A 21,553-nucleotide genomic window follows, 5' to 3' on the forward strand; every position below is an offset into this window, starting at 1 on the left:
CATTACCACATGCAGGTTACTGCGCACCTATGAACGCATTACCTTGCCACTAATTAATCTTCCTAGGACCGACTTTAGTGTAACAAACTCCACAGCTACTTGAAACAGCTGTCATTTTTCTTTTTATAGCAATATTGACAAATAATACCCAGTGTTCCACAAATATTTGTTCATTTCAGCCTGCTCATTGCACAGAGGACCATGTAACAGGCACAGCCAAACTCCTGGCCCTGCCAAGAGGTGGCCTTTGCAAGCCCCACACCTCTTCTGTTCTGTGTTTGAAAGGAAGAGCCTAAAATCCTCTTCGCACTTCCCTGCCTGAAGGGCAAAGGTATTCTTTGCGTAACCTGTGGTATCTCAAATGTCTTGTAAACACAAGATGTCAGACTCACCCAAAAGCAGACTTTACAGACCAGAGCCTGGCTCTCTGCTAAAAAGGGTGAACCCAGCGGTTTCCCTGGGTAACTGGTTTTACCGCTGAGCAAACATCTGTGTCTGTGACAGGGGTCCATCCACTGCTGCAGGGAAGCTGCCTGCAACGCAAGTCACTCTCTTAATCCCTGTGGCTGAAGAAGGACAGATGGGCTGGGTCACAGGGTGACAGAGCTGCTACCAGAATAGATCTTGAAAGATGTCTCTCTCCTGAATCTGGATCTTCCTATGACATCCTAAACTGGTTTTCTTGTCTGATAAATGACTTGGATTGTTTGCCTCTCTAGGAGCAACAACTATTGTGCCAAAGTGCAAGGCATTTACTGGCCAGGACATGGTTTATAGCATAAGTTTCTGGTGTCGGTCTAATACTTTTTAGCAACCTCTCCGGTTCCCCTCAGAATTCTGAAGCAATTCATTTAAAAAAAAAAAAAAAGAAAAAAAAGAAAGGAAGAAGAAAAAGCAAAGCGAAACAATTGAGGATCTACGACTCTTTCAACAGTATCTTACGATGGGGATCAACTCACAGCAGCACATTCTGAATGGTTCTGCAAAATTTCTCTCTCATTCTGCATGACTTTTAGTAGAGGAAGTTTGGACAAGAAGCAGCAGAGCCATCAAATGAGCCTGAATGTACCCCACAAAATGATACATGGACACAACAAGCAGAAGCATCTCACTTGAAAACCAGAAAGATTCTATTATTGCAGGCTGGTCTGGCAGGCGCCTTAGAACTGGGAGCATGAGAGCTGCAAACACTGGAGATAATGACTTGGGAAGTGATACAAACACTGATCATGAACAGAGAAACTAACCACAAAGAAAGTGCCCTCAAGACAGTATAATCAACAACTAAAAGAAAAAACTCCGTCCTGCTTTGATTGCTTTTTGTCCCTCTAATAATCATGATGCTATTCATATTTTGCTCACTAGCATTGCCATTAATGAAAACAACCACCACGTAAGTTTCAAGCACAAAGTGGTTTTAAAACAGGCCACATCTTTCCTGAAACCCCTGCGCGTGGGGGAACTGCTGCATCTGCCTGTCCACACACCTGGGTGGGGAATCAGTAACTTTGATGAGGATCCCTACTTCAGCCAAAGCATCTTTGTTCTTTCAGTTCACAGCCCTGTGGATCTGCCTTCCCTGCAGAGTCCAGGAGAAGCAAAAAAAAAAAAATTACAGAAGCTAGTTCCAACTCGATCTGCTTAGGCCATCAGAAACTCTCCAGGGAGTGCTGCTTGCCACCTAGATTGCTAAGCTTCAACGGGACTGAGATGCAGCTCCAGCTGTTTTGTGACATTCCTGCCTGTCACAAGCCACTTCAAGGTGGGTGACACCTGAAAACTCAGCGAGTGGCCTACAGCGTGTGAGCGAGAGCACCTAACGGGATGTGTCAGGACAGCAGGGACTGTCTGGACGGTGCAGCGGGTGAGGAGTCGTGCCCTGGTAATTCCCAATGGGAATCCTTCCTGGAGGGAGATGGCACAACCCTGCAGCCAGGGAGCTTAGGCAGAAATTGTGCCAATAAGAAGCTAGGTCTCTCCGAGGACTACATCTGGTACAGAAGGAGGAAACTATTCTCCTGGAGGCTTGGCCCTTCATGGCTGAACATCCCAAAAAAGGGAAAAGTGAATGTCATGGAGGAATTGGGCTGTATCATTTCAAAAGACAAGCAGGGCCACCAGCCAGAGGCTGGGCCACGGGTGAAGGGACTGGGAAAGAACAAGAGACTGAACAGTTTCATGTGAAATACCACTCTGCAGGCTGGAAGAGCAGTGTATGCTTCCTGCGTCTGGGAAGACTTAACTCAGGAGAGACTTGCTAAAAATCTTGAAGCATTAATATAATCAAGAAAAGACAGCAGCAAAGCCCTGTCCATCTGAGCAGTCCCACTGCACAGGCAGCTCCTGACAGAGATTGTCAGCAAGTGCAGACATTTTCTAATAGCGGTATTCATAGGGGATGTATGAAAAGGCTGCTGGATGATGCCTTCCTTGATGTAAACAATCAAGCAATTCAGTTCTCTGATTGACAGGTACAGCAACACATACATCAGATCTAGGTCACTCTGGAGCCAGGGCTGTGTGAAATCACTGGACCCCTGCAGTCGCATTCATGGATCACGCTGAACAGGTTTTATTTAGCTTCATGATCTGAAATGGAAATCACCTCTCCTGTTCTGAAATGTGCATAAAATTCTGTTTTGAAACCCTAGTCTGCTACATTTCTTCTGTGCCTAGTAAATAAAATGCTTGTGATTTTGTGTGCTGCTCCTGCATGTGGTGTTCTTTCAGACACTTTTGCTAACATAATGACTAGTCTGATACTAGACACTATTATCACAATATCACATGAGTCAGAAGCATGAGACATGCTAGCTGGGCAGGCTGTGTGCTACTGTGCAGCCAGGAGAAAAGCAAATTACCGAAGTTAAAGAGTTTTGCCCTTAAAGTCAGTTTGTCAAACCTGTAATTAAAGCTTTTGCGACTCTTGAGTAGGGCATTGAGAATAGGTCAATTACCCCGAGCCAAAAGAAACAGGCGTTTTATAGTGGCTTTGAAATAATAGATTCCTAGTTTGCAAATACTTCTAGCATGCAGGAGAGTGAGGGACTGATAACAACAGCTTGAGCTAAGCTTAGTGTGGGCAGGTGTTATGCAAGCTTCCCTCACACAGCTGTGTTAAAGCAAGTCATTCGTGACCTGGCATAGCCCTGTTATTCTGCTCGTGGTTCTTCAAACAGCCAGATAATACACTTACATTTTGATCCGCACATCTGTGAGGATCCACGCAGCTCTGCCACTGCATCCTTGCTCTGATGTTTAACCCTGCTGCTCCTTCAGCCTACAGATTTTAATGCAGTTGGTAACATCCTGATCTTCAGTGACCCCCGTGTTACCTCTCCTTGGGTCCACTAGAGGACCTCTGTAGTTTGCACTTCTAGGGACGTGTCTGACTGCAGTCCTTCCTCAAGTGGAGGAGGAGAAGGGAGACGTATCATGCTGTGGTTTGTGAACTTTGTAAATGAAAATGAGGATGCGAGCAGCACTACAAACACCCATGGGCCCTAAAGCTGAATGTGAATTTAGGCCTCAAGATCTGAAAGGCCAATTCTCTAATCTGTTGACTTATCTCTACCATCCTGCTCACTGAAGAGCTGCTGTAATCAGCAGGCAGACTCAGCGCCGCAGCTATTTTCAGTTCGGTTCCCTAGTTGGAAACATTTTCCTACCCCCGCCACCTCTCCAGGCTTGATGTTGTTTATGAGAACCAGGATGGAGAGACCTGCTTTTCTTCCCTGGAGCAAACACAACCGGAGATTTTTATCCCATTAACAGACTGTGCTGGATTGGATGGGAAGTTTCTAACCCAATAAGCAGAAGTGAGCGGGCGCAGAGCAAGAGTGTGACTGCTGCCCCACCACAGCCATTCCTGGACTGGGGTCCTGCTGAAAGCTTCCCAGGCTTCCTACCAAAGCATCGAGAAGGGCTGGGTGCCATCCACAACTGTCAGTCCTTCCCAGCTGTGCCAGCACTGGCTATCAATTCAGTAATACACACACTATTCCAGCTGTATAATGGGGCCCAGGCTCCTTGTCTCCGAGCTCTGCTGCAGGAACATCCCAGTGTCACAGACCTCCCATCAGCTACAGCTCATCGTGCTGCTCCACTGCACTGACAGCAGGGTCAACTTTCTAACCCCTTTCAACCCCTTTATTGCCTTTAAAACAAAATTTGCCTTCCTGTGTGCTTGCTTGTGAATCCATTTAAGAAAGCAGTGGGCAGTCAGGGGCAGGGAAGGTGGAGGATGTGACAGCTTCCAAAGGATAGTTCTGCTGATCTACCTCCTGCCTCCCTCAGCCTGTCCCGGTCTATTAGAGGCTTTCCGGTTTGACCCAATCCCACACAGAACTCTTGGGATTCTCCCAAGACTCCTGGGACAAGGAATGCAAGGTTTGGACCTCAGTATTTATCTTTCTGCACATGGAATCTTCAAGTTCTAATATAAAATACATAAGGGAAGAAAAAGAGATAGGTAGATAGGCTGTGATGAATACACATTTAGACCAAGGGAAAAAAATCTCATATCAAACAACTTCTGTTACAGTTGGTCTTATCACATTCTCCTGCCTACCAAGAACACTATAAGAGATTCAGTTCTTGTTGTACTAAATTTTCCCCACGTCTTTGGACTAATCACACTCAATTACCTCTTCTGAGGCACTGGATGGCATCTTTGACATTCCACCTGGGATATGCCCTTCCAACTATCACACCACAGGAGCACAAACCCTAGCTGCTATATTTTATCTGTCAGTCCACAATGAAAGCCTTGGGTACCATGAACTGTTCAAATTGGCATCAGATGAGTGTGTTTAGGCAGCTGAACCCCATCTATACTAGCTTTGGTTTCCTGTAAAAAGGAAGTACATACACATACTTTTAATTTGAGTATATACAGTGCCAGGCACACTGTGGCCTTGTTCTCGGCTGGCATCACTGTAATACAACTAATTCTTACCCTCAACAGTTGCTTCTAACTCCAAACACATGCTCCATGTCCCTCAGCTACTGCTACTGAACACCAGAACCTCTCTCCTGACAGTTCTTTATATCACATTAAAATATACTTGGGGTTTCAGCTGCTCTCAGTCCTGCTCACCAATACTGTCTTCTCAATGAAGAGACTCTTAAGGTTATATTCGCAATGATAACTTATTTTCAAACACTAATCATGGGTCATTCCCACTGACTTCCACAGGAACTGCTGAATACTCCACAGTTTTAAAAACCACTTTATAAGTGGCCTTAGAAAGATTTAAGAGCCCACATTAGGCATCTGAAAAAATGGCCTTGTTGTATAAATAGTCAGCTTGGGGGGTTGTGGCATTTCTTCCTAAAATTTTCTGTGTAGATCCTGGTACTGACTGCCTTCTGTGCTCTCTAACCACAGGAAATAAAGCATGTTCAATTTGTCAGAAGGTATGGCAACGGCAGTTTTCTTACAGACTGGTTCCTCTAATGTCCTTTCTTCAGAAGTGGAATCACAGTGTCAGTGGATAAATCTTGATAACTTCAAGAAGTACTTCCCAAGAAGGCATATGGAGATTAATTTATTTGCACAAAGGTGTCTTCCCCAGCTATATAAACAACGGATTCTCTCTAAAGCCTTACCTTCAAAGATATTTCTCTGTAATATATTAGTACTATAAGAGGATTCCTACATCAACATAAGTCTCTCTTCCAGCAGGCGAAACAGAGGTGTTATCTCAGCAGACAGTCTTTGCTAAGGAAATAGCTTTTATAGTAGATAAATGTAATGCCTTATCAACATTAATGTCAGCCTCTATATGCTGTAGCTGGTCACATATCACTGCTCCAGCAGTTCTTGGTGTAATGTTGTTTGTGCTCCAGGTTACAAGAGTCAGGGAAGGGAGGAGCTGGAGAAAACTCTAAGTTGACAGCATAAACCAGATCCTCAGTTGCAAGAATGCAAAAGCACATGTAGATCATCACAACACTTTTCCACTCACGGAGCGCCTTACAGAAAGAGGTTTTTTTTCCTAGGCATGAACTAGACATGAACAGCTTGGGAGCTTATCTAATTTATGTAGCTTTTGATGCCTGCAAGAACAACACATTTGAGCCTGCAGGCAGAAATTAGTACAGTTTGGGAGTTCGCTCCCCACACTGCCCTTCCTTTTCCATGCAACAGCAGCAACACAGAGATTTGGTAGATGCTCACTGCAGTGACCCTTTCAGGGTCAGTTCATCACCTCCGAGCTGTCACTATTCACCAGCACTCACTCAAGAAGCTGGCTGCTGGTTGTCAGACACATGCCTGAATTCAGCCCACCTTCCCCAAACTGAAGAGTTACTCTGCTCTACTTTCTAGACACGCTTTTCCCGCTTCACCAAATGATATCAGGCCTCTGATACTGTGTTGGAATAAATTACTGCAGAATTATAAATTTTAACATTGACCACAGCTTTGTTGTGAGGCTGCCTGAATACCAGCAGCTCTTTCTTCTTTTGCTCTCCATCCAACCAAAGGAAACAAATAGTTTTCTCTATGCTGTGCTTTAACACAAAACGCAGGCTTGAGCTAAACTACTTCTACATTTCATTTGGTTAGAAGGGATTTACGTACTCTCAGAAGTAACTATCAGCAAAGAAGGAAAAGGAAGAAGGTTTTCAAAAGGTTGCTTGCTTCTTGGTTTGTGATCAAAGCTTCCTTTCAGCTAGAAAGAAAGAGAAACTGTGAAGTTGTAAAACCTACAGAACAACAAACCAAAATGTTGCTCTTTGATAAAGGCTGGGTTGTTAAATTATATTACTAATAAACACAAACCTGTTGATTAACTTACACAGAGGGAACCATCCATACATTCAGGAGAACAAGGAAATTGTACCTATTAAAGTGATTAAGATGATTATGGTGAATTCCCAGAGAAGGAAAATAGTTCAAAACCGCTCTGATCAAACCTGTAAATGTCTTACATGATACAATCCAAGGTCAAAACTATGGTGTAGAGGGCAGAACAATGGCGTGAGAGACATGGCCACTGGCCCTCAGAGCATGGGTGACCTTGAAAGCATCACTGAGCCTTTCTGTGCCTTTTTTTTCAAATTAGACAGAAGAGCCCCGAACAACATTTCTCCCCTCTCCAAATATTAACCTGCATACATATTTTAAAGAATCAATGTTGTATATGAGACATTTCTATGCATAACTTAAACCCCAACATTTTTAATTTCACTTTGTTGAGAAAACTAATTGTTTCCCTCCTAAGTATCTCCTCTTTTCTTGTATCGGAAATTGGGAGAAAGACAAAACAATCAAGGATAAGGCCATACTGCTTCCTTGTTACTTCACTCACAATAAAAAATAACAAAGCAACATGTGAAGGGATTCAGGAGGGTAGTCTACTCTCAGTTTTGGTTTTATTCCAATAGGAATAAGTCAAATGTTGGCATCATGGTTTTTGTTGACGTAGATGGAATGTGAGGCAAAAGTGGAAGTAGAATCGCCGTAAATGGTCTTTGTTTTGTTACTTAACCTGCACAGAAAGTTACACAATGAAAACAACACCTTTAAATGATAGCTTAATTTTCTCTCACCTACAGCGCTGAATATCATTGCCCTAGGTACTCTGCTACCACAACTATCTACAGGGTCACTATGAAGTCTCACAAATGCTTTCTCACTCTTTTCTGATATATGTTGTTTTTTTCTTTTTAGGATATAAAAGTTTATCTGGGTCTGATCCCACATTTCCTTAAGAACAGTTATGGAAGCAAAATGTTTGTAATGACAACAGGCCAAACTCATGCCAGTTACAACTGCATTTTAGCCAGAGGCATCATGCACTGGGCAAACAGTACTTTCTGGACTAGTCAGTCCTATAAGTGATTTCAGATCCTGAATATCTCATGCTCTCCCTTTGACAGATGACAGCTACACAATACTGAAGTCATGTGTGAGCACAGAGAAGCCTCTGGTGCATCAAGACCTCGCGTTGGGCAACATTTTCAAGTGCTGACACTTGCATGTTTTGTTACTGACCTCAGATGAAACAGACTGGGACCCAAGTCCTTACCCAGGCAAATCCCCACCAACTTCAGTGGGATTTTTGCCTAAGGATGCAGGAGTGAATCAGCCCAATGTGAGAACTAATGTCCCAGAAGCTTTTTCTAGGCAGCATGCTAATTATAGACTCAAGCTTGACATCTGTAGCACAAACCCATGCAGCATTTTGCATCCTGAGCTTCTCTGTGAAGAAAACAACCACACAACAAAAACAAAGCTGACTTATCATTCACAAAGGCCTTTTAGTTAAGTGTCCTCATACTGTAGTATTTGTGTTAAGAGTAGTGTATGAGCTCCTTCAGAAGATGGCAAAGTAGAAAAATGCCACAGGGCATTTTTGGCAGGAACTGTTTTGGCATGGACTGGGTCTGGACTCCCAGACACATCTGGGAGTTGCTGTCACTCCTGTCCAAGCAAACCATATTGTGGAACCTCTGCAGCTGAATACATGAAGTTGTTTTTTTTTCCCTAGAAGAAACTGGTGGTGCAGTGAACACAAAAAGCACTTCTTTTGTCCCTCTGTCTCCAGGTGAAAGAGAATAAGTCTATCACAGCTACTAAACTCTTTGTGAAACACCTATTGGGTGCCCTTGTGAAATGCCTACAATTGTTGGCACTGCAGCTAATCTTTTCTTAGTTACCAGGTTATTATTTTCCACATCAGTGGACAATGATAAAAGCAGATGAGATTGTGCTTTCTTCCTCTCTAGATGAGGTTTTGACAGATAATAAATCATTTTACAACACTGGCTTTTATTTCCTTGTATTTACACATGGAAAGCAAAATGCAGGTTGTACGATACCATTCTCAAATCACTAACTGGTATTGGAGGAACTAAACTGATAAAGGTTTCATTTTCCAGCCTGTGCCTCTTGCAGGTTTTGCTTAGATGATCATAAATCCCATGTGAGCACCCTCTGCTTTTTTTTTTAATTGCTTTTTGACAATAGGCAAAAATCCTCTAAAATATCAAGCAGTATGTGCCTGTCAAGGGGTGGTTGCATGTGTCCTTCCATATGTATGTGAAATAGATTGGGACAAATTCTGCAGCTGAAATTAGAATTAATCAGGGTGAACTGACTTGCTGTCAACAGACAAGTTCAAGTGTGTTTCAAGTGTGTTCTGTTAAACAAGAAACAAAAATTTACTCAGTACACCACCTTTCTGCTCATAGAGTAGAAAGACATGCGTTTTCACAGATTCACAGATTCGACAGAGTTGGAAGGGACCTCTAGAGATCATCTAGACAACTCCCCTGCTAAGCAAGATTGCCTAGGACACATTACTCAGGACTGCATTATTTTCCCAGGGACAGAGGTGAGACTAATTGGCCTGTAGTTCCTTGGGTCCTCCCTCTTGCCCTGTTCGTAGACTGGAGTGATATTTGCCTCAGGCACTTCTCCTGTTGTCCATGACCTTTCATAAATGATGGAGAGTGGTTCAGCGATAACATCTGCCAGCTCTCTCAGCACGCATGGGTGCATCCCACCAGGGCCCATAGACTTATGGAAGTCTAGTTTGGCCAAGTGGTCTCTAACCCAATCCTCCCCAACAGAGGGAAAGTCTTCCTCTCTCCAGACCATCCCCCTTGTCTCCAGGGTCTGGGATTCATGAGGGGTGGCCTTGGCAGTGAAGACCGAAGCAAAGGCGGCATTCAGCAGCTCCACCTTCTCTGTGTCTTCCACCACCAAGGCACCCACTTCATTCATCAGTGGGCCTACATTTTCCCTAGCCTGCCTTTTTTTATTGATATACTGAAAAAAACCTCTTCTTGTTATTTTTAACTGTGGTGGCCAAGTTAAGTTCTGCTTGGGCTTTCGCCCTTCTAATTTTTCCCCTACATATCTTCACTACACCTTGATATTGCTCATGACTAACCAACCCCTTTTTCCAGAGATTGTAGACTTCTAAGTTTTAAGTTAGTGATGGTCACGACTGAATTTAAAATAGACATCTTGTAAATATACTCTCATTTTCCACTCTGAATCTTCCATGTTAATTCCCTAGCTGTGCATTTCCCTATTAAATTTCAACACAAAAACCGACCAAGAGTTTTTTTAGATCACCCTGAAATTTTAGCCCATAACCAAGTATTTGAAAATCCTGTTATATACTTTCTGCCTTAGACATTATCCCACAGCACCATGCTATTTTTTCAGGCTGAAAGTAATAAGCTACTTCCCTGTCAGCACAGTAAGCACATGATTTGGAGGCCACAGAGCAAGCTGACATATGAAATTACTAAATGTAAAATTTGAACAAGTTGGTGTTCTTTTATCTTGGTATCCTGATTAGATCTGTACACAAAACTCTCTCTGGCCAAGAGCTTCAAACCAGTAACTTTTCAAAAGGGTTACATAGGATGTAATGACAACTTTCATTAAAGTCAATGGAAAATATTTGGTAGGTAGCCTTGCTGAAATGAACAGAGTCTCCCTGTGGTATAAAGGTTGACTTTGCAAAAGGAATTCAAGTCAATAGGAATTGGATAGATAAATCCTGAAAAGCGTAAACTTTTAGAGAAAGGTGGTCATGCTTTTATCCCTGTTATGTAATGGAATCAAACTACTATTGAAGCTCTTGGGAATAAAACCCTGTTTGGGTTGAGATCACTGAGGCTTCTATTTTTGAGTTCTCGAATTCTTCTCCTCTTGTTTGAACCATCAGCTCTCCTGTTCCTATTTCTGGCCAGATGTTCAGAAGCACAAAGTGTTTCCATGAAAGACACAGATTTTCCAAAAGTTCTAATGGTCCAAGAGGTCCCAGTTTCTTCTAAAAGTTTTGCTTTTGCAGCTGAAAACTTCTGCCTTGTCTCAAAGTCACTTTCTCCTAGGGAAGACTCTCATAAGCCTGTGACTAAATGTACTCTGCTGCCTAGTCATGACTAGTGGTGTCCACAAATAACACTGGTTGTAAGAGTGAGGCCAAATCTGTGGTCCATCAAAAAGTTAGGTTGCAGCTGATTGCCTCTAAGGAGGCAATGAACTTAGATGTTAATAAACATTTCCAAAGGTTTGACTAAGACACTGCAAGAATTCCTCTGAAGTTGAAGATTCAAGACTATTTCTTTTTAAACAGCTCAGTTTTTTACATATTTTAGAACCTGCCTGTATTTCTGTACATTTTGTCTTCAGTAGGGTACTTCCTATTCCCACTTTAACTGAGGCATAAATCTGCACGTACAGTCAACCTTCTTCCCATACCTTTCATTATTTAATATACCATCTGAAGTACTGCTATATGCTTTTGATAGGCAACACATTGATTTGTACTGCTTTTCCTGCTGTGTTACATGAAAACCTGATTATCTACAGCCATCAGTCCCATTACAATAGAGCCTTGGAGTATGATTAGACTTTAAATTTTTGTATGGTAAACTATTTGCAAATCAGCTCTTGAATTTACAGTACTACGTTGGATATAATTTAACGAGAAGAATGAGTTCCCTTGAATCACAGTATGCTTTGTTATCAGATCCATGGGCAAGCAGCGAGCTCTGTTACTCTTAGGGACCCTGGTGACATTAATGTGGTCACGCATTGCTCTGATAGGACTGAAAGAGGGAAACAAAGGGAGGGCAAAATCTGAGCAGCCAGAAACATCAAATTACTTCTCCCTGCCCATTCACAGCTTTTTCCTGACCCCAGTGCAGTCAATGGGAGTTTTGCCAGTTTATTTCAATAGGAGGAGAATTTGGGTTGGATTGAGGTTTCCTGCTCCTGCCCACAGCAACACAGATTCATTCCAGACCACTCTCAGGAACTAAAAAAAAAGGGCAAATTCTCAGTTACTGTGGCAACAGGAGGGATGGTTCTCTTTGCTATCATGTGATTTTGAAATTCAGTAGCTGTTTTGTGCCATGACATGCCTTTCTCTCCTCTGTCAAATTAATGTTTTCTTCCCGTGTGGAAGGCCCATCAGTGAAAGAGCATAGAAGAAAACCATCAACACAAACAGCCCCCAGAAGCCTTTTCACATTTCCCACCTCACATCTGCCATAATGGCAAAATCATGTTTGCAAACAACAAAGAAAAATTGCCTTAAATGCGCACTTCACAAAACACAGAGAATGAATAGAGCTTGCTCTGAGAAAGCCCCTCAATGCATGTGAGAGATGACAGGTCATAAACTGCCACAGAAGAATGCCAAGCCCTCTGCTACGGAGACCATCAGCTGAAGGCTGAACAGATTGTCTGACTCTGGCTGCATTTATCCTCCTTTCTCGCCCCTTCCTCCACTAAATCTCTCATTGTTGTAGTCCTTGGGCTTGTTGACCATTTCATTAAGGGCTATAAACACCCAGTAAGAATCAGGGCAAGGTTTCACAGCTCGGGGAAAGCAGCGGCATATACAAAATATGACTGATGATGCCCTAAGGACTGGTACAGGCAGCCAAATCAAATGGGGATGCAAGTGAATTTCTCTTCCCTTCCACCTTGTGTTCCCTGTTTTCCAGGAGGCAGTTCCCATGCTGAGAGGCAGGCAGCCCCTTCTACAGAGCAAGATGACAGCAGAACCTGCTTCTGCAGCCAAGGACAGAGAAGAGCCTGGAAACATATGCCCTCAGTGTTTGGGATGATTCAGTTTAGGTAGACTACCTGGGTCAGAGCCCAGATGGTGTAAACTGCTGAATCTCAGAGTTTAAATTAGCTGAGACTCTAGTGTTTAATAAGTATATTTTAATTAAAATTTTGAACTTTTTTGATATACTTTATAAAAACAACTCCAAACTTGCAAACCATCTCCAAGAGGAAACTGAGAGAGCAAAACCTGACATGACTTCTTTAAAGTGTGAGTTACTGTCAGAGTTCAGGCAGAAGCTCACATCTCCTGAGCGTCAGGGCAATAGAACTCATGCAAAGGCAACCCCTGAAGTTTGTTGAGCTAAAACAACAGCTTTAGGAGGTCTGAACTGCCCTGTGCAATTCAGGGAATTTTTATCTGAAAGGCTTAAGGCTTACACCTTAAAAGTCAACATCATTAATTAATTAATCACTGAACAAAGTGTTCTGGAAAGGGGCAGCAACACTCTTCTGTGGAGTTCAGGATGTTGCAGTAGAGACAGAGATCAGTGACCTCTGAAGAGGGCTTGGGAGAGAAGCACACTGAAACTGCTTATGGGACATCTGAGCTCTTTCACCAAAAGCTAAACACAGGAAGACAAGGAAGACACCGGACTGTCAGTAACGCAAGCTGAGCACAGCGAGTAGGTGGGATCCAAATGTCTCGGGGGCAATCAAGCCAAAGGGATTCCTGAGGGCATTTACAACTGTGCCTGAACTGCTGCGCCGTCTGTCCCTGATACTTGGAGCTTATTTTGTAAATGATCTTTGGATGAGAATTAATACCATTTTTCTCCCTCAGTTTAACCCTATGGGTCATTGACTTGCTGGCACGAATGCCAAAACATTCAACACAGTAGATAACACACACCAATCCTCCCCCCCACCCCCCAAAAAAACCCACCCCAAACACGCTGTCCTTTACTCATGGCACTTTTCCTTTGGTATTTTCTTAAGGGCCTCTAGTCCTCTGTTTGATTTTGTTACGCAGTATTCATTCAACTCATTTTCTAGCAGATCTATCAAGCCCCAAGAGCAGTACAGCTGCAATGTGGCTCAGCTTCAGGAGACCAAACAGGCCTTCTCAGAGCTGGAGAACTGTTTCGTGAACTAGTCTCCAGCACCTGAGTGGGTTGAGGTCGTTCTGCAGAAGTTATGTTTGTAAGCAGTAAGGATAAGCAAGATGTGGAATCACACTGGTAGGTACAGTAAGGATACCAGGAGTTTGTTCCCATGTGACATATATGACAGATAAGCATGTCAACTAATGAGGTGCATATGACATCTTAGGAGAGGATGCAAGCTATTTGAAAATATATCACATGGATAAAGACTGAAATTCAGAAGTATCAAGAAATACAATAGAGCTTAAACAATATGGTACCTGCAATTATGCAAAAGTAAATACAACAGCCTACTGGAAAAGCAAAATGAATGTGATTCATGAGATGCAAAAGGCTAGAATCTAAGCTCCACAACTCTGCTGGGTGGGGGTCATGCATCCAGGTATTTTGATTGGCTTTGGGATGTGGTGGGAGAGTGTTGCTCTTTCCCACCTGTATCCAGAGTCTGTATGTTTCCTTACCAGAGGATGGCAGCACGAAGGCTTTAATTCCACGGTCAAAATAAACCTGTGTCAGGAAGAAGGCCAAGGTACAGCACTGTATGGTACACCAAAGCTAGAAGAAGGATTAATTTGGCCTTTGCAGATGCGGGCCATAGGTGCTAAGAAGAATATTGCTACCAACAGTTTGCTCTAGATGGGGCGCACGCCTTAGAAGAACGGGCAAATAAACCTCATGGAGTGACCTGTTCGTTTGGTCTCTGCTATTCTCTTGTGCAGACACTTTCATTAGCATGACCATTGCTCCCAGTACATGGGCAAAATCAGTCCACAGCCTTCCTTCACGTCCTGAGCAATTCCTCTCAGGAGAGGTGTAATTCCACTGTACAGCACTAAGCACTGCAGCCATCTGTTCCCAAGCCTGGTCTGCCATGTAACAAAAGCTGACAAAGTGACCCAAAGACATAATGTCACAGAGAATGCTATGCTGTGTATTAGGGACTGGTCATCAGTCGCTGCCCTTACAGCTGGCACTTGAAGCCAATGGTGTTGAAGACACTGTATTCATTAATAGTTCAGAACAGAAATGGATAACCTCTTAGTTTGCTAATAGTATGTAATTCTGTCATTAACATCAGGCTGTGAGAAACTGTAGAGAAACTGTCAGATGTAAGAGGACTAATTTTATAAACCATGTCTTAAAAGACTCATCTTATTAAACTGAACAGGAAGAATTGAAAGCAAGCTGAAGAGATGTTATCTTTCAGTTCTTAACATCACCACCCATAAAAAGAGCTTGTTAGCTCAAATCTGGACTGACCACACCCCGCAGCACTGCAATGAATCTACATCTGACACACTGCACAACTCTTTTATCAAAGCAGCATTAACATCTGTGTTAATCTAAAAGGGAAACCTTCAAATCTGCTAGTAATGAAGGCAGGTTCTCACCACACTACGTTACCAGTAAGTCTACACTTTTCTTTACTAGGCAGGTCCCTAAGAGGAAATACAATAAACATGATCCAATTCACACTGAAGTCAAGGGAAAGCTTTCTGGTGACTTCAATGGAGTTGTGTCAACCCAGTCCTTGGCCTTCCCATTCAGATGTCATATAAGTACACTGACCAGGGACTATTGCAGTAATATTTGGTTTTCTTTCTTTTTCTTTTTCTTTTTTTTAAATAGGAAGTTCTGTCTAGAGAAAAATTAATTTGGATCACCAGACATCACCTTCCATGTATTATATGCTACAGAGCAGCAAGTTTTGGCAATGAATTATAAATTAAATTATGAGTGATTACTGAGGTTAAATTGTGAAGGCAATCTATTTGCCCTATGAAGGACCGACATAAAAATAAAAGTAATCTGATTTGGGGAAAGTGACTCCAAGTTGAGACACTTAAGTATCATGGGTATGACCTGATATTAACAACCCCACTTTTTTTTTTCCTAAAAGAACTTAAATGTTCTCAAAAGATCATTAGCATTTGATAACAAATCATGTTTTACTCTGTGGGCACAACTTTCCAATGTCCAATCTTCCTATCACTAGAACATACGTTTCTGACTGGATCATTCCATGGATTTTGCTTTTTTGGTGGGAAGGGAGATCTCTACGGAAATGCTTCATGTCTTCTCTTCCAAAATCAAACTCGGAAAACGCACATTTTAGTAATGAAAGTTAAGAGTAGAGCCAGTGTCCATTAACTGTGTAATTGTCTAAAGGTTCCAAATCTGACACTTCCCAAATGCACGATCTGCAATAATATCTGCCAGGTATTTCTGAAGTTACATTGGTAAAAGAGGAGGTGGAAAAAGAAGATTCAATGAAAGTAATGACATGTAGGGAACTGCTGCTTTCTTCAAGCCCACCCTTCTTCAGGATTTCTAATAAGAAGAGATACTTGGTGAATTCTCACTTTGCGCAAACTTCTTCTCAACTCCAGAACAGAAGAGTAAGAAATAATTCCCTTACAAGAAACATCTGAGAGCTTAATTCCAGCCTGGCAAAAGCAAACACAATTCCACTTATTTCATTGGAGTTACAGATGGCCCACTTAATGTACAACCGGGTTGATTTGGCCCTTCTCCCATACTGTAGCACTGCTTTGCCTAGAAACCTTTGCTTTCAAAGTAATTAACCATGTGTCAACAGCCTGCAACACTGAACTGCAATTAGATAAATGGAGACAGATGTATATTTTAAAACTTATTCCAGTAGTGGACTTGTAACGGCAAGCATTCATCTTTTTTTTGTGTTTAATATCAGGATCTTATGTCAGCATCACAGACAAGAAACTGAGGATCTGCAGGATAATATAACTTATTGTACACATATTCCCACCGCCTACAGGAGGAGTTTCCTATAGAAATTAAGCTGGAATCATGTATAAGCATAGTGAAAGTTTCAGGAAAAACTTGTTCTTCCCTATAAGCCATCTCAGCACTGCAGCAGGTGGGCATAAGCTTCCTTGCTAAAAGCACACAGAGAGAGAGAGAGGGACAGAAGAAAATCGCTTACTGTTTCGAGGCTTCTCCTCATCCATGCCTTCATCTTCATTTTCCGGGTCAATATCTTCTGCTTGAGTTATCCAGTCTAAGTATCCCTTCAAATCCTCCTCTAGCTGTTGCTTTTCCCGTAACTTCTGGAAATCGCCCCGAGCCTTAGCCTTCTCTCTTTCTTTGGAAAACTCCCTAGCAAGAGGGAGGGAGGGACAGGACACGGGCGGAGGGAAGGAAGAGATTGAAAAACAATGGGTTAGATTGATTTCCACTAGAAAGTCTTCACATCCTGTGTAGCACACCCAGCTTTCTCTGTTCTTGCAAGACACACGAATGGAGAAACAGCTGGAGTGCCCACATTTTTACCAATGCTTATGAAAAGATCAATATCTTTTTTTGATCCTTTCATTCTCAACATTTGATTGACAATTCAAATAAAACACATATGTAACATTTATGTACAATACTGTACACTTTCTAATATTCTTTACCACTTGATATTCTCCAACAATTATCCATAAATATCTATATGAATAATGGTTCATTTAATTCAACCATGAACTGTTTGACAATAATCTGACATCTGGAGAGTGAGATGGTGGCTCCAATTTTTAGCCAGGTTTCAACCTGTCCTTAAGAATATATGTGTAATCACAACTAAATTGGACTAATCATAAGTGTAATTAATGATACTCACAATTCTCTACATACTTAATTATGGGCAATTTCACCCACAGTACTGGACATTATATTTAAAAACTCAGACCTCAATGTTTTACTGCAAAATTTCAGTATTAAGGGCTGTTATCTGCCATGAAACATTTTTTTTCAGATTTCAAGTTGGGTAAAAAAACATGATAGGTTATAGGTAGATAAAACTAATAGATTCTGCCAGAAAGTGAACTAGGGTAGACATTTGATAGTTCTATGAAAGACCATCATTGGAAATACAGGCTTAAAACAGAAGGCATAGGAACAAGAATTCTGTGTTGCTTAGTTATGAGCCCAGATGCTTGCTTTGCCTTCTTTTTGGCTGTGGTGCTGTTTCTCCCTCTCTTTCAGACACCTATACTGCATTTTTTTTTCCCAGAAATGCTGACCTACCTCCATTTAGACACCCTCCTGTGGTTCCAAACCAAGCTTTAGTGCTTGTATTTTAAAAAGTAAGCTTAATGATTGTGAAAAGTGCTAGACCAAGAGTACTTAAGCATTAAGTCTTATATCTGCTGAAGCTGATCACTACACAAGGCACACACAGCAGATAATATGACCCACTGTGTCTAGAAATGAGAGGTAAAGTAATTCTTTCCAATGCATTATCCTTTACCCTTGCTGATGACGGTCAGCAATGAGTGGATTTTAAAAAGACCAAATTCCACCCTAATATTTGTCTTTGGTTTGCTCCTACAAAAACAAATAAGAAGACTACCACTAACTTTGGTGGGATAATATTAGGACTATGAAAATCCTACCCAAAATGTTAATGAGTGCCATATGAAGTGCCCTCAAGCAACTGAAATGGAGGTGAGTTTCCAACTGTGATGGTGAAGTGCTTCTCTCCTGTCTGGTCCAAAACCCACTGAAAGGTTTCCACTGACTTCACAGGCTTTGGATCAGGCTTTTAATATTATGAGCTGTGCCTGAAACCAGCACTGCAGCAGAATGAGAGTAGGATGATGCCTTCATTTCAAGCCAAAGTATGTGACAAACTATGCTTGTGTGATCTTCACCCCTGTCGCATTGCTGAGGGTGCAGCCCATCCCATGGGACTGTGATAACAAAAGTGGAAATGACTAAAAGAATCATTGGCTTCTCAGGCCTGAAGGTAGATCACAGTCAACTCTGGGACCAAACTTAGCCACAAGGCAGAAACAGCTATTGCAAGCATAAGAAGAATGAAAAAGAATTTGTTGTCACAAAGAACCCCCCAACAACAATAATAAAAACTGTACGAAGAATTTTTAAAAAATCCAATCAATACCAGTCATCTTTTCCGCTTTGATAACATCTTTCCTCTAGGTCAGACATAGTGCCTTATCTAAATTAATGAATTAACTCTCAAAAAAATAATCTCTGTATTTTTAAGCCTGTTTGATAAATCAAATCCCAATATTTCAATTGTTGGCTCCTAAAGTGGTATTTTAGAGTCTAGAAGAGCTGGGTCCAATTGTGAAAGGGGCTGAGCCCTCAACTCCAAGAGAGAACTGTTCATGCTTGCATAGATATAGCTTGCAAGGACCTGCTTTAGAAACCAAAGTGGAAAACATCATGAAATAGCCCAGGTTACAGAAAGTGAAATTTCTACTGTGCACTGAAGTGGATCATTTATATTAGATCTAAGCTGCATGTCTACCTGGGTCTTTTCAGTTGCCACTTACTGTTTCCCTCAAATAGGACTCGGGCTAGGGGGAGAGCTGACTAAATCAAGGTGAGAATTTAGCATGATGCCTTTACATTGACTGTCCACATAGGAGTGAACTTGTTACCTAGCTTTTTAATGGCATAATTGAAAATACTGTGGTCGTCTGGTCTAGACAATCTGCAGCTGTATGTCTCTTTCCTTTGTACAACGTATGATATTCCACATTCTATCTCAGATGACTCTCCAAAGAAGACAACTTATTTAAATTATCTCAGTTTCTATGCTCTACTAACATTAAACCGTTGAGAACAGGTGGCTCAGGAAATTGCTAATGCAATTCAAACCACTTCCCATGTGGAATGCCAGCCTGTACTCAGGCAAATGTAGTTCACGATCAAGAATTATTACCAATAGTCATTTACCATCCCATGTGAAATGAGTTGGGTGACCTCAGTCCAGTTCCTATTGCAGGCAGGTGTGCACATTACCTCTGTCACCATCACAGTTGGCAATAAATTGTCATTGTTTGCAATTTCAGCAGGGAGGCCAAGGACCAAATAAGCTTTCTGATGGAAGTGCCATCCTGAGTCTGTAGGTGGCCTTCTCAAAAACGATTGCAATATCCCATCAGGATAAGGTCGACAAAGGCTTGCAGAACTACCAAGCAACTTGTCTCTTGTCAGTGAACAAAAGAACATCAGTTTAAGAGTCAGTGAATCTGGTTATTTTTACCAGAATTAAGTTTGCGACACTTTGCTTCTCACGGAAAATTTTAAGATACATCTGCCAATGGGAACACCAAAAAGCAGAGTATTCTGGAGAGAAGCCTTCTCTATGTGAGGTTAGAGTGGGTCAAGATTATAAATATAAACACCCAGCTCTGTGTCCTGTGCTGTTCCAGAAGGAAATTTCTCATGCCCATCCTAATGATATTAATTTTTGTCTATATCTGATCTCAATATAATTTCTCACATTGAGAGGAGTGATGGAAAGTGAGAAAACCAGGAGAATTCTAGCTATTCCAAACTTGCTTACTAGTAAAAGTGCAGCACCAGGCTTCAAACCTCATCCACCCTGACAAGTACACCAAGGAATGGAAAAGGTTGGAAGAAGGGACAGAGGACTAGGAAAAAGTCCTGGAAGGTCACAAAAACTGCTCCAGGAGGAGATACGACCATAGCCAGCCTCCCATTTACTCTGACCTCTTCCTTGGCAGTAAGAGCATCAAAAGCAGCCAACTGGGTTTTCCAGGATCCTCTCAAAGCAGAAGAAAAGGCTGTTCTCCTGCCTTCCATTTACCCTAGGCTACTGCTTGTTTGTCATGTGTCATGGGATTTGGATCACTGCTAGGTAAAATACAAAAGAAAGGTGCATCTATGTGCCTAGACATGCTGCTCTGACAGTTGAACCCACACTGCCATTTTTTTTCCTCACTGACTGAAACAGATGACACAGATGTGAATATCTCTGATCTCAAGAGACCTCTAAGAGGGACTTCACCGCTCACAGCACTGATGTGGAATGCTTTTGCCTGGGCTTTAGGAGATCTACTGTGTGATCTGCTGACTGGATATTTCCTTTGGAATACATGAATTTTATATTGTGCTCAGTCAAGGCAGGAAGAGGATTATAGCTCTACACATGAATACTCTGTCATACTATTTAGTTTAGCATGTGACTAGTAAATTCACCAGAAGGACCATGAATGGATGACGTACCTAGGAAAAACAAATTACAAATGAGCTCTTTAGGGAGAACAGAACTCAGCATTTGATTTTGCAGGTGCAATCAAAGTGTCTTTGTGAGTACAATTAATTACACTTACGTATTCAGAAGTGATTAAAAAAACTAAGCTAATCTGTCATTGACGAAGTCTCCCTATACCACATGCTTGGTGAAGTTTCTGAAATAGATAAATGGGAAGAAATCAGAGGATGCCCAGAATGGATGTACAAAGATGCCCAGAAATGCTGCTTTGTATCTACATAGACCAGACAGGTGGATCATCTACACAGATCAGACTAATAGCAATTCACAAAAAAAAAAAAAAAGCTGAATCTGCAAAGTGAAGACACTTTGCAACTCAGCATAATTTAGAACTGTTTTAGAAAGTTAATTGTTTAAGAACTGCTTATCTAGCCCAAAGAAAATTTGGAACATTTCTCCCATCATTTCTTTGTTTTTTTCATGGATTCAAATCCTTGAGTTTCTTTTTACTTTTCTCTAGTTGGGAAAAATTTTGCAGCAGCAGTGCAGCTGTCATAACACTGTGAACACCGCCAGCAAGAGTGACTCACAGCTTAAACAAGGTGAACTTCATCTTTGATTTCAGTTCTCTCTATAGACTGTTTCCACCTCTTACCACTAGCGATGGTGGTCTAGCTGCAGTATGTCAGGAGGTGGAAGACCTAGGCCCCAAAACACTTTCTTGAGTTGAAAAATGAAAGAGAGGAAAACTTATTTTTAATTACGTACACACACAAATCCAAGTGTGAGTAAACTGAATCAGCACTGCTTCAGCAGTATGTGCTC

At 41.8% G+C, this 21,553-nt stretch overlaps 1 protein-coding gene across 13 annotated transcripts in view; it reads right to left on the bottom strand.

The window, feature by feature from the left end:
* The window catches only part of CACNA1C (calcium channel, voltage-dependent, L type, alpha 1C subunit), a 504,338-nt gene that overhangs the window by 134,981 nt on the left and 347,804 nt on the right, over positions 1 to 21,553 (bottom strand). For all 13 annotated transcript variants that reach the window (XM_014937306.1, XM_014937303.1, XM_014937300.1 and 10 more), the window contains exon 9: positions 16,679 to 16,851. In XM_014937306.1, the coding sequence (XP_014792792.1) occupies positions 16,679 to 16,851 (173 nt within the window). The remainder of the gene's footprint in view (positions 1 to 16,678; positions 16,852 to 21,553) is intronic.

The sequence above is a fragment of the Calidris pugnax genome, unplaced genomic scaffold (genome assembly GCF_001431845.1).
Source record: "Calidris pugnax isolate Ruff unplaced genomic scaffold, ASM143184v1 scaffold1, whole genome shotgun sequence".
Lineage (NCBI taxonomy): Eukaryota > Metazoa > Chordata > Aves > Charadriiformes > Scolopacidae > Calidris > Calidris pugnax.